Source organism: Ceratosolen solmsi, unplaced genomic scaffold (genome assembly GCF_000503995.2).
Source record: "Ceratosolen solmsi marchali unplaced genomic scaffold, CerSol_1.0 scaffold11, whole genome shotgun sequence".
NCBI lineage: Eukaryota > Metazoa > Arthropoda > Insecta > Hymenoptera > Agaonidae > Ceratosolen > Ceratosolen solmsi.
In genome coordinates, this window is record NW_011948416.1 from 5942796 (window position 1) to 5955652 (window position 12857).

General features: G+C 23.6%; 1 protein-coding gene across 1 annotated transcript; it reads right to left on the reverse strand.

Annotated features, from left to right (window-relative positions):
* Positions 1-5677: 5677 nt before the first annotated feature.
* On the reverse strand, positions 5678-12187 carry LOC105359477 (sodium channel protein Nach). The gene is made up of 5 exons (XM_011496091.1): positions 12068-12187; positions 9431-9713; positions 7436-7489; positions 6024-6210; positions 5678-5792 (listed from the first exon to the last, which is right to left on the reverse strand). The coding sequence occupies exons 2-5, from the start codon at positions 9708-9710 to the stop codon at positions 5678-5680; spliced, it is 636 nt and encodes a 211-aa protein (XP_011494393.1). The 5' UTR covers positions 9711-9713; positions 12068-12187.
* Between the last annotated feature and the right edge of the window lie 670 nt (positions 12188-12857).

Sequence of the window (12857 nt, forward strand, 5' to 3'; positions counted from 1 at the left end):
GACATGTTTTAATGCTCGTAATTGATTGAACGATCTCGCGATTATTAAAATATTTTTAAGATAATTGATATTATAATATTTTCGTGAATCTTTATATCCTTTGTAAAGACACGATATATTGATTTGAATTATATGAGATTATATATTATATTTATATTGTATTCATAATATGTTTTTGAGTAACATATCCGTTGACATTTTACTTTTCAGGACAAAGCAATTCAATTATAAATCAATATAAATTATAATTCAATATAAAGTATATTTGAATTAAATAATATTTGCTTATTATCGATATGCTAATCATTAATAATTAAAATATTTTTGTTACAAATTTTTGTTTATATATTATATAGACAATATGTATGTTTAATAAATTATGCTATAAAGCATCAGCTAATGACATTATTTTTTTTCTTTTATAAGTAAATTTATCATAAATATATAAGTAACAGAACAATAGCATAATAAATTAGCATAATAAAGTGCATATTCGTATATTATTTATTAAATGTATACTTATAAATAAATTACTATCTTATTATATTGTGTATTATGAAAAATTATTCAAAATAATTATTATTTCAGATTGTAATGAAATTTGTATGGTATTTCTGAAATAATTTTTAATACAAATTTTTTATATATTAAATTCTAAACATAATCAATTAATTTGTAATTTTATTTTTAATAAATTTTATGCATTTATTAACCTAAACTTTACATATAACATTTCAGCAGCAAACAAATTTCAACAAATTGTTAAAAAGTAAATAATAATGAGTCGTACCATTTCTATTTCAGAATATATACTTAACTATTTTAATTCAAAGTTTACACATGATATTCCATTTTTTTTTTTAGACGAGTTTATATAAATGTCACCTGTCAGTATCACTTGTAGATAATACACAAATTACATATAGTACACGTTTACCGTTACTGCAATAGTATAATATTTTAACGTAGAGCAGTAACTTTTGGCGGCATATATGCATTTGAATACTTTTTATGTATTTTATTTTCATTTTATTGTATAAAATAAAGCATTGAAACAATTTAAGTTGAAATCTTAATTTTTTTCACTTAATTAAATAAGACAGCAAATTAAATAATCAGCAATATAAAATAATAATAAATGTTTATTAATATTAATAAAATAAATTTTATTGTTTCTCTTCGCGTAATCTTATAAACTAATAATGGAATATTACATTCATTTTAATATATACAATTACTGAGATAATCTCATTTAATAAGATTTACACATTTTAAAATTCTATAAAGGCATTTTATTTTTTTAATAAATAATATTCAATTATTACAAGTCTGAAGCAAATAAAGAAAAATCGTAAAGAAAAATTTGGTATTTTAAGTATAAATATTAAAATATTAATACATAAGGTGCATCGCTTTTATACTATATTTTAATAAATGATATATTTAATTTATCATTATGTCAAATTCTCGTTTCCTGTATCACAATTGAAATAAGCATATTATTTTAATTGAGTTTTTCGTGTTCATGTACAGGAGAATTAGATCTTTGCCTTAATATAATGCAGTTTTTAATATATTTTATTTATATTGCAAATGCCTAAGGCAAGATGAGAAACGGAAAATTTTAGGAAAGTCGAACCTCGGTAAAAGGCAAGTGGCAAGTGCAGCAAAATAGGATAATCACGTTTTTTCGATCATAGATCACGAAATGGAAGATTCAGCGCTCGAGTTTTCGTTTTTGCGTTTGCGGACTTGCCGCGGGGTTTTAGCTCGGTCCAGTAAAGGGATCGTAAGTCACGTGATTCCGACTCTTCATGACGATCACTCGATGATTCCGATATGCTGCGTGTGCCTGAATAAAGTCTCGCACTTGACAGCACCAAGAAGTAAATAAACTCAACTGCGCTGATGAGACTAAATCCAATGAAGACGCCACATAGGCTACCAATGTCGCCTGTAATTACAATTAACAAACAATTATAGATGCAGTGATTTTCCGCCATTTCTATCTGAAATTCGTCGATCTTATTCGTCATTACAAATACATGTTGTTAATACATCGGCAGTTTATTTGAAATCTTGGATAATGATAGATTTTTTTTTACCCAAAAGGCTAGAAGTATATAAGTTTTATTTAAATTTCAGGCATTTAGCATTAAATATCATTAAAATTCAAAAACTAAATTAAACACTCGAAGTAGAAAGTAAAGTCGCTTCTAATTAATTTTCAGCTACTAAAAGAGCAACTTCAAATTTTTAAAATCTTTTATTATCCTAAAATATTCAAATAACGATAGACTGTCAGCTGTTTATAATTAGGCAAGCGTTATGCAAAAACTTAGATCGACTAACTAGAGAAGTTGTATACTCACACTCTATCTCCTTTACTAAAGCTTTCACACAGAGATAGACAGTTTCAAGCTGATACTACAGTATTGAAAATTTCCAAAAATTTGTTTGAAGGATTTTGAGATTATTTAAATAAGATCTATTAATTCAGGATAATGTGACATATTTTGTTTAGATATTGTTTAGTAAGCAGTTTCACGTAATATAATGACACAATGACTCTTATACACAGTAATGTTCTACTACAATACTAGATTTAATAATCCATAAGTTGAATACTAATTACATTCATTGACATAAATATAATAGATATTGTTCATAATGTAGAAATGAAAGATTTAAAAATATCGTATGCTGAAAAATTCTAAATTTTAATGTTAAAAATTTAAGAAAGACTTTGCAAGTGTAAGCTAAAAATCAGAAATTGTAAGTGTTAAAATTCATTAAAAAAAAAATTAAACTGAAAGTTAAATTATACTTTCCATATAATGTATTATGCGAAATGTGATATTGAAATACTAAAAATTTCTAATTTGTTTATTTTTAATATATATCATAGTCTAAAAATTGCTATATACAGATTTTCATATTATTAGTATTATCAATAATTAAATTACTGATCATTCATATTGTACATATTTGCAAGTTATCTCTCTCCTAGCAAAGAAAATATTTTAAAATTAAAGTCATAATTAAAGTTAAGGCAACGAGAAGTTTTAGATTATGGTAATTTTTTTCTTTGAAATTAATTATTTTGCCTCTTATTTTAACTTTGATACGTACATTTAATATCGTGTATGTATGTATGTTTAATAATATTATTATTGACTATATAAACATGAATTATTATTTCTATGCAGAACTGTGTAAAAATTGCATTCGTTCATTGTAAATAGATATTTTGAAAAGTAATAGAAAATGTTTGATTAAGATTATAATGCAATTCAATATTTTTTGGCTAATTTAAATAATTTACTATCTGTCTATTTGAGACGTGTTAATTAATGTAAAAAATTTAGCACAATATATGCTTTATTTTATCTGTTAAAGTCATATTCTCCTAGCTTTCACTAGTTAAAGCTTGAATCAAGTGAAAATTAAGTTTAAAATTCTGACTAGATCTCATGATTTGGATTATTGATTTATAGATATCGATAGTTATAATGTATGTTCTCTCTCTCTCTCTCTCTCTCTTTATCCGTGGAATTATTTATTATTAGCAATATTTCGTCTAAATAAACGAAAATTGCATAATATTATTTTTGTTTTAAATACTTTTATATACTTTATTGTCAAAAATAATTGTCAAAATAACAATCTTATCTTAACAATTATACCGAATGTAAAGACAGTGTAATTATAGTATGAAAAAAAGTATAAGTTAGAATTATATATTTATTTTTAATTTATAATTGTATGGATGTATGATTGGCGGAAGAATTAATTTTTAATTATTATTTATTTAATTTTACTATTAATCACAAAAGAATTTCTATTCTTATTAATAAGGACTATTGACAGATGGGGGAACTAATTCTTACCAGTCTGACTATGCATATGATTGTATCACTGAGTTTTTGCAGACAAATTCAGTACTGGTATCGACCATTTAGTCTACTTTACGAAAATTTATTTCAACGATTCATATGTTGACAATGCATATTATCAAAGTTTACTCATATTCTGGCGGTAAAACAAATTTTTAAAACGTTGTTTTCATACTTATTTTATAAAGTGTATAACAATAAAATAATCTTTTTTTATTATAGTTTATTCTTTTAGAGCAAATTAACAAAAGTCATTTTCTGAATATTTCCATCCATGTTTTATTACAATAAACGTTTTATTTATTGAAAAAATAAATTGTAATACATGGAATAAATTTTAGATCATAAATTTCCTGCATTTTATTTAAATTAACTAAAGCAGATATAGAGATTTATTATTATATTTTAGAAAGATAACGTGAAAATCGATATTTCAATTTAGTAACTTAGCTTTACTCGGCATATTCATAAAACTGAATTAAAATATTTCTAAAAGCTTTAATAACGATTGAATAGTATTTTTAGGATTAGGCATTATAGTTTCCAAATTTTCAATATTTTTAATTTATTATCTTGTGTTCTTAATGGGTGTTTCTTTATTAGAAATAATGCAACTTTTATTAAGAGTATGTAATTTTATTAGTCATTTTCTGGGTAAGCATGACAGTATTATTATTATAATATTTCATCTAATAGATATGAAATATTGTTAAATATTTATTTGGATTATAACAAAATAAATTGGAGTATAAGAATTGTCTTGAACATTCAGCCAAAATTAAATTTATTTATATGAAATGATAACATGAAATATCAAATTAAGTAGTTTAATTATTAAATTATTAATTATTCTATATTGATTTATTATTATTTAATAATTTTAAAAGATTTTAATCAATACTTCAAAAACATATTTTACAGTAACAGAATTATTATTTCATATATATTTCATTATTTAGTAAAAAAACTTGTAGAATAAACTTATAGTTTAAAAGTTTTATAAATAAGTACAAAACAATAAAGATATTTAAATAATTTAACGCTTCAAATGATAGAAATAGCTAAAAGAATTTGCATAATTTTTATATAAATATAAATTTCGTTAAAGCAACTAAATTACTTCCCGTGTTGAAGATAATTTCATTCATCAAATGGTCAATTGTGAGAGAGAGAAAGAGAGAGAGAGAGAGAGAGAGAGAGAGAGAGAGAGGAATTTCACATAATCACATGTTATTTATTTCTCTTAACTTTAATGAGCATTCAAATACTAGTGTGTAAAAATTTGTAATCAATTATCAAAACGAATTCTTTATTGACGTGACATGCAAGATATGATTAAACGAAATAGTTATTATTTGATTGTTCATTGCATTATAAATCATAAAATTTTATATATAATAAATAAACATGAAATATAATAGTATATCATTGTATTATTATGAAAAAAAAGTAGAAGAAAAATTTTTACCAACGCTTTTGTTTGAATTTTTTATTATAATTTTATATACTTTTCATGTGCTTATATTAGGCATATTATGAAAATTATGTATATTTAATTCTTGATACGTAAAGAATATTCGTTATTCCTAATGACGAATTGTTCATGTAGAATAAAAAATGTGGAGATAAAATTTTATGAATAAGAAAAATTGAAAATTGACTTAAATTGTAATCTTATCTTTTTATTTGATTTAATAATTGTTATTCATAAACAATCATTATAATATCCTTATAAACAAGATTTTGATATGAGCTATAAAATGGTAAAATAAATATCAAATTTACTTACTCAACAATTCGTACCAGTAGTACGCTCTGTCTTGTTTAAGACGTAACGTTCCATATTTAGTGAAATATATGTGTACCAAACTCTGATTTACGATGTCGATGTCCTTTCTATAATGAAAATTATAAAAAAGATTTCTTATTTGGGATAAGCAACTCTTACTCATAAATTGATTAATTTCATTTACTGAAAACGTATTTTATGATTTATATTGTAATCCTATTTACATCTTATTCTTCTTAAAATCAAATGCTTCTAATAGTTTTCCTGACAATGCATATTCTATATAATTCGATTAAAAAATTGACTCTACGTAAACTACAAATTTTATAAATTCTTACAGGAACGAAGTTTCTCCATCATTTCTCAGGACAATACTCGAAGTCTGGAGAGAATAGCGTACGTCATCGCAGGACGGATAGCAATTTTTGCAACGCAGCGACCATGTCTCATTGCTGATGAAGTTAAATATTCTAGATTCTTCACTTTCTTCTTTCATGTTATGCGGCATAACGGACCACCATTTTGCTATACATATTACATATTGACATATCAATCAATTACATTAAATTAAATTCTTATTTATCGGAAATATATCTAACGTTATATATCTCATGCCGATTGAAACGTATAATAGAATAATCGCAAATAGGCCATTAAAATCGTGTAGATCATTATTAGACAGAAAAACAAAGATCCTTAAGGACACGCTTAAAAGGTAAATTTTAAGTCGCTTCTAATATTTAGCTCATCGAAATTACATTAATTTTTCGAAAGCGTGTTGAAAATATAGACTATTGTAAAAAATATCTTATTAATATTTTATTGTGACTGAATGCTCGGTGTTGTGAGCGATCTCATCGTTTAATTAGCGTCGCAACTGCTTTGGTACCGATCGATGATGTTTCGCTACTGCTTCTCTTCTTTATCGCTTCATGTATCTATGTGAAATCGGCGGTATTCGTGTAGATTGTTAGATAACATTGATGCGAGGTCAATATAGAAAGTTTATTGCACTTTGCACCGAGAGCTACGTGATTTAAATGTTTGCTTTTCAATTGGGTCTCTAGCTCTATTTGTTATCGATATATTTTTTGTTAGTTTAAGTAATAAATTAATACACGCACAATTATTGTAAATTAAAAATCAGTTTAATCCATGATTAAAGCAATTCTTATATCTCATTGTCGTTTCGTATAATCCTTGTATTATTATAAGATCGCATTAATTACTATTAAAAATAAAAATAATGAAATACTAAAATTCAGAAATTATTGAACTATTATTGATTGAAATGAATATAAAATGTCAAATTGAATAGATTTAACGGTAAAAATGACGTGTACATAATGAAATAATTGATATATTCTATTTAACTTCATAACGTTCAAATAACTTTAAGCAATGAAATTGCAGAATATTGAAATATTTTATATTGTATAATAATTAGATAACGATGTCTGTTTTACAACTAAAAATTTACGACCAATGAATTTATCAATAAAATTTTCTAATTAGTTTTGTGTCAATCAATAGTTATTTAGCATATAATTGCTTATATATTTAATTGTAAATATTTCGATAGAAAATATTCTTAAACATAAAATGTTGGAGTATGCCAACATAATGTATGTGTAGGTAAATAGTTTATGTAAAAGTAAGAAATAATTAATATATTGTTAATATGATCGAATCTAATAATCCAAGGGAGGTAGATAGAATATTTGATTAAAAAAAAATTTGAATCACTTACTTTTGTGATAATGTAAACAAAGGTTGTCGGATGAAGTACACAGTCGATGTGAATCTGCAAATGCGCATTGAATTTAAATGTAATATTTAGATTTTACGTCGAATGATTATCCAATAAAAATATTAAATTCAAATAAATCGATTAATATATAAATGAAATAGGATAGTAAATGATTGGATTTTTTTGTAAGTGAATGAGAAATATTTTTTTAACTTAATTGCTGTCACGTATATCAATTTGAAACAAATGAATTCCAGATTACTTAAAGATTGGTTTAATAAGGTTGAAAATTTATGGAATGATTGATTGAAAGATATAAATAAAAAGAAAAAGAGAAAGAGAGAGAGAGAGAGAGAGAGAGAGAGAGAGAGACACAAATAGAAAGAGATATATAGATAGAGAGTAAAAGACGTTTCCTGTAATCGGTTTTGCTGCGATGAGAAATGATAGGAAAGGAAACAAAATGTCACAAACATATTTGTCACAGAATAAATGCTGCATTATTCCTGAAATAACCTATTAATACTTTAAATTCTGATTTGTCCTAATAGTCAAAAATAATTGTCATATATAGTTCTTTAAAACTATATATACATAAAAAATGTAATGCAATAGTAGCAACGTTTTTCGTTACAGATCACCTATTTTCTGCATTGCTTTAATTTAAGAGAGCAAGAAAAATTCAATTAGGCTGTAGGTATACTATGTTGAGGCGTGTGCGCACGTGTATGTATACCTGTGTTGTGTTAGACAGAGAGGGATATATATATATATATATATATATATATATATATATATATATATATATATATATAGAGAGAGAGAGAGAGAGAGAGATAGATAGATAGAGATAGAGAGAGAGCAAAAAGAGAAAAGACAAAAAGATAGACAGAGAGACCAAAATTCTTCTATCATTCTATCTAACATTCTATCGAATGTGTGGAATTGTATTTTGTTCAAGATCTTAGACGGATTGAATTTTGAGAAAATTAAACTTTAAACAATAAAAATATTTATATATAAATATAAGATTATTTATCCACTAAAAAAAGAAAATTAATGATATTTATTTATTAAGCTTTCATTTGAATGTTGGTTTTATTACTTTTTTAAATTATTAAATCCTTTGTAATTTGCATGAATTTGAAAAGATTTTGTTTTCTTTTGATTCATATAAAATATCGTTATATATTATCGATAATTTCAAATTAATCATGTTAATTTCTTTCTCAATACATTCACTATGATTCAAATATAGAGTTATGTAAGTAAATGTGAAATATACGTGCAATAATTTGATAAGAATTTGAATAGATATTATTTGAATAAAGTAATTTAAATTTCAAATATAGAATTTTATTTCTTAATATAACATTTAATATATAATTTATTTAATATGATATTTTGAATCAACTTCATTTATTGTATAACGATAATTATTCTTATTACATATAAATTAATTGTCTTAGTAACTTGTTTCGTACGACACATTAGAGCCTATTTTGACTTAAATGATAATAGGATAATCTAATAAACATTAAAAATAACTTATATCTCTAAAAATGAATTTGTATATAAATGTAAATAATTTTCTCTCGATTATTAGCTTAAATGAATAATATTTAAAAATCCTATATTTTGAAAAGAAACCGATAAATTATTTTAAAATAAAAATATTTCTATTACATTTAAAATACATTTTTTACGAATGATACTTTTAATTGAATATATTTAATATGTCAAATTAATTTGTTATTTGTAATTGTGTTTTTTTCGTATTTTTACAGTAGTTTACTTAAATGCACTACGAAAGTAAATCGTTGCATTATCTTTCCGATTGTTCTTTAAAATAATGAAAATCTAAGTACCGGTACGGAATAGCAATTTTCCTTACTAAATGTATTCTCATTAGAGATTGAAAGTTGCCTCACCTTACATTTCATGATTTTTTAATTTTAATCATTAGATGTCTTGTGACTCAACCAATCAACTTACTGCGTATAGGATAAAAGAAAGGCTGACATCCGCATGTCTCCCAGATGTCCTTCACCTTACAGTCGACAATGCAGTCGCTGTACGTGTAAGCGTTATAAAGTGCCGATATCTCGTCCTTAAAGATGCACTTGCGGTCGTATATGTCGAAGTGGCGAACCGCCTTTTCGGTGAAGAAGGAAACGGCATTCAGCTCGAGGAAATTCTCAGTGCCTGGCGAAATCAGAGTCTCGGTGACACCTCCTGACGTATTGTCGGGGTAATCGTTTGGGCTGAAGATCATTATCTGCGTGACGTGACAACGTGAAATGGATTCCACGAATTGACATGACAGAGATATTATTCGGTAACAATAATATTACTAGAGAAATCCACTACCATTTAATGAAATTTTTTAAGTATCAAATAATTTAAATTATACGTATTTTCATTACGAAAATTCATTATTTCAAATAATTGTATGCATATCTACTTTTACCTTCCATAACTTCATCTATAATCAATATTAGTAAAGTAAGTTTTTATTAGTCGACCATTTAATAATTGTTTCATATTGATAGTTTTTTAGTTGATCTACTTACACATACTTGTGACTGAATTTTTTTTATCGATCAAATACCTACTTCCTTTCCTTTGATAATCAAAAAAAAAAAAATTTCGATAAATAAGATATTTGGTGTAAAAGTAATAATTCAATTATTTCATAATATTTTGAACAATAATACTAATCTTTTGCATTAATTTTACAAAAAAATTTTAATCTTTAATGTTAGTACAAGATTAAATATATAAATTTCAAAGGTTAAGTGTAAATTAAAATTTTACATAAATTATTAAACTTTTATCGTATACAAACTTCTTATCATAATATTTTCATTGCGGAGCCTTTAATTGTTCTAAAGGTCTATATTACCTGTGAGAGATAAAGGTGTCATGCCAGGACATAAAAAAATATTCATAAAAGATAAGAATTACGATTAGAATATAATATAGATAGATTCATTCGTAATAATATTTCTGATAGAAATATTATAGATATGGATACGGAATATATGTACATACAAATGCATTATGATATTAATTGTTTAAAAATATTTCTAATCTAATTATTTAATATGGATATATATTAGAATTTATGAAATCCTCAATTTTAATGAAGCTCCTGAATCAAATATATCGATATTTTTACGAAATAAATATTAAAAATTTTTCATCGTTATTCCAGTTCATCCAAAAAAAATTTTTTTGAAAAAGTATTTCTCGAAACAAATAGATAAGAAAAGCCATGGTTTTATAATGAAATAGTGAATAGATTTTCGTATAAAATATTTATATTAATTAGTTGTTTTTTTTTTATACATAATCTATAAACCGCGAAATAGTAGAGATAAAATGAAAAGTTTTAGATAAAAAGTGGACGGATTAATCTTATATTGTAGAAAAAGCATCTGATATTTATTAAAAGTAAATGTCAATGAAATACTTGATAATGTAGTCGAATTGTATTGAATATCAAACGATCGTAATATTAGTAAACGTTTGTAATATTAAATTGTATTAAGTGCTCTCTAGTTGCGTTGACAATGAAGTTGGTAGAATGTTCGAATTTATAATAAAAGCTTCGTCTTACAATCATTTGATTTATGTAGGAAAACATAAATAGAGCACAATATGCTAAAATTTTATTGAAAAAAAAAAAAAAAAAAAAAAAATGAAAAATGAAAAAATAAAGAAAACTAATAATAAAAACCGAGAAAATTTAAATTATCTATAAAGACTCTTTTTCTCACTTTTTGTTTTCATTTAAATAGTTTAATAATTTATTCTTAAAGATTGAAGAAAAGTTAGTTGGATAATATTTTTCAATATAATTACGATATATTTTTAATTAAATATGTGCAAATTCAAGGTAAACTTATAATCTTTAGAAATATAATTATGAATATTGCTATTAACACTATTATATTCAAGTACGAGGGTAGTTTTAGTAGTCAAATAAAATTATAAAAGGCTTGTATCTTGATGCGAAATCCAATTTTACTAAAATTTTAAGTAGATAAAGTACAATTAAAATAATATAGTGTAAGTCATTGTAAGATTTTACAATATAGTATGAAAAAGATAAGATAAAATGTAGATAATAGGATATATTTATAATGTCAGAATTAAATATAAAAGGTAGAATTAAGATTTTTAATTTAATAATTGAAAAATTTAATTAAATATTGTATGCACATATTTCGATAATTAGTATACTTAATCTTTTCAAATTAAGTCTACTGTATTTTAATAATGAAACTGAATTTACAGATTTTAATTAATTAAAGTTTCTTTAGTGAAATATATATATATATATATATATATATATATATTATAATTACTTAAATATTAAGTTAGATAAAAATTTGTATAAACTTACACTTTGTACGCTTATCATAATTAACATTATTGCAATAACAATTCATTTATTATTGTATCTGTAAATACTTTTGATAAAAATGAGATGTCAATTTACTATATACAAAATCAAATATTAACTGTAACATTTTCAAGTAAAGTTACAATTTATTTGCTTAGGTTGTTTGTTATAATTTATTAATTCATACAAAGTTTTGCGAATACAAACATGGAGATTCTTACCTTCCATCCAGTAAGCGGTAAGATTGTGTAAAAGTAATCATTCAAATATGGATCAATAAGAAACGATAAACTGTTCAATATGGTAAGTTTTTCGATTTTCAGCGGATCTTTTGTGCGACTTTTAGCCATTTGCCTGGTAAAATTATCTTCTTTGTAAATTTATATTTATGTATTTGTCAAAGATATATTTTAACATGTATATTGATAAGGTATAAATTGAAAAGTTTATTTAATGCAAATTATTAATTATTAATAATAAATATAATAATATATTATTGTCAAAATTATTAGTGCATCCGTATATAAGATGAAATTTATTTATAATATAAATTATATTATTTATACTACAAATAAATTACTTCATAAATTTCAACGACTATACAACAAATTATTTTCGTTTTATTCAAATTATTTATTATTGTTTATTAATTGTCCTGTTATTCTACAAACGTGTATTCCTTTAGAATTTTAGTATTTTATTTTATTACTGATTTACTAATTACAAATAATATAATAAGCGAATGAAATTATAAATAAAACTCACTAAATAAATTCTAACAACTAGACAAATAATTACAGAAAATTACTATACAACTATAACACTAGTACAATAATTAAGTTGCTTTCTATTAATATAGCATGAAAATATGTTTATAAATTATTAATAAAAAGATGATTAATTAATAAGCATATGCTTGCATTATATATATATATATATATATTTTAATAATTTTTAAGTTTTTTTTTCATTTTTTTAATTCAAATTTAAATGTACTGAAATGTTATTATA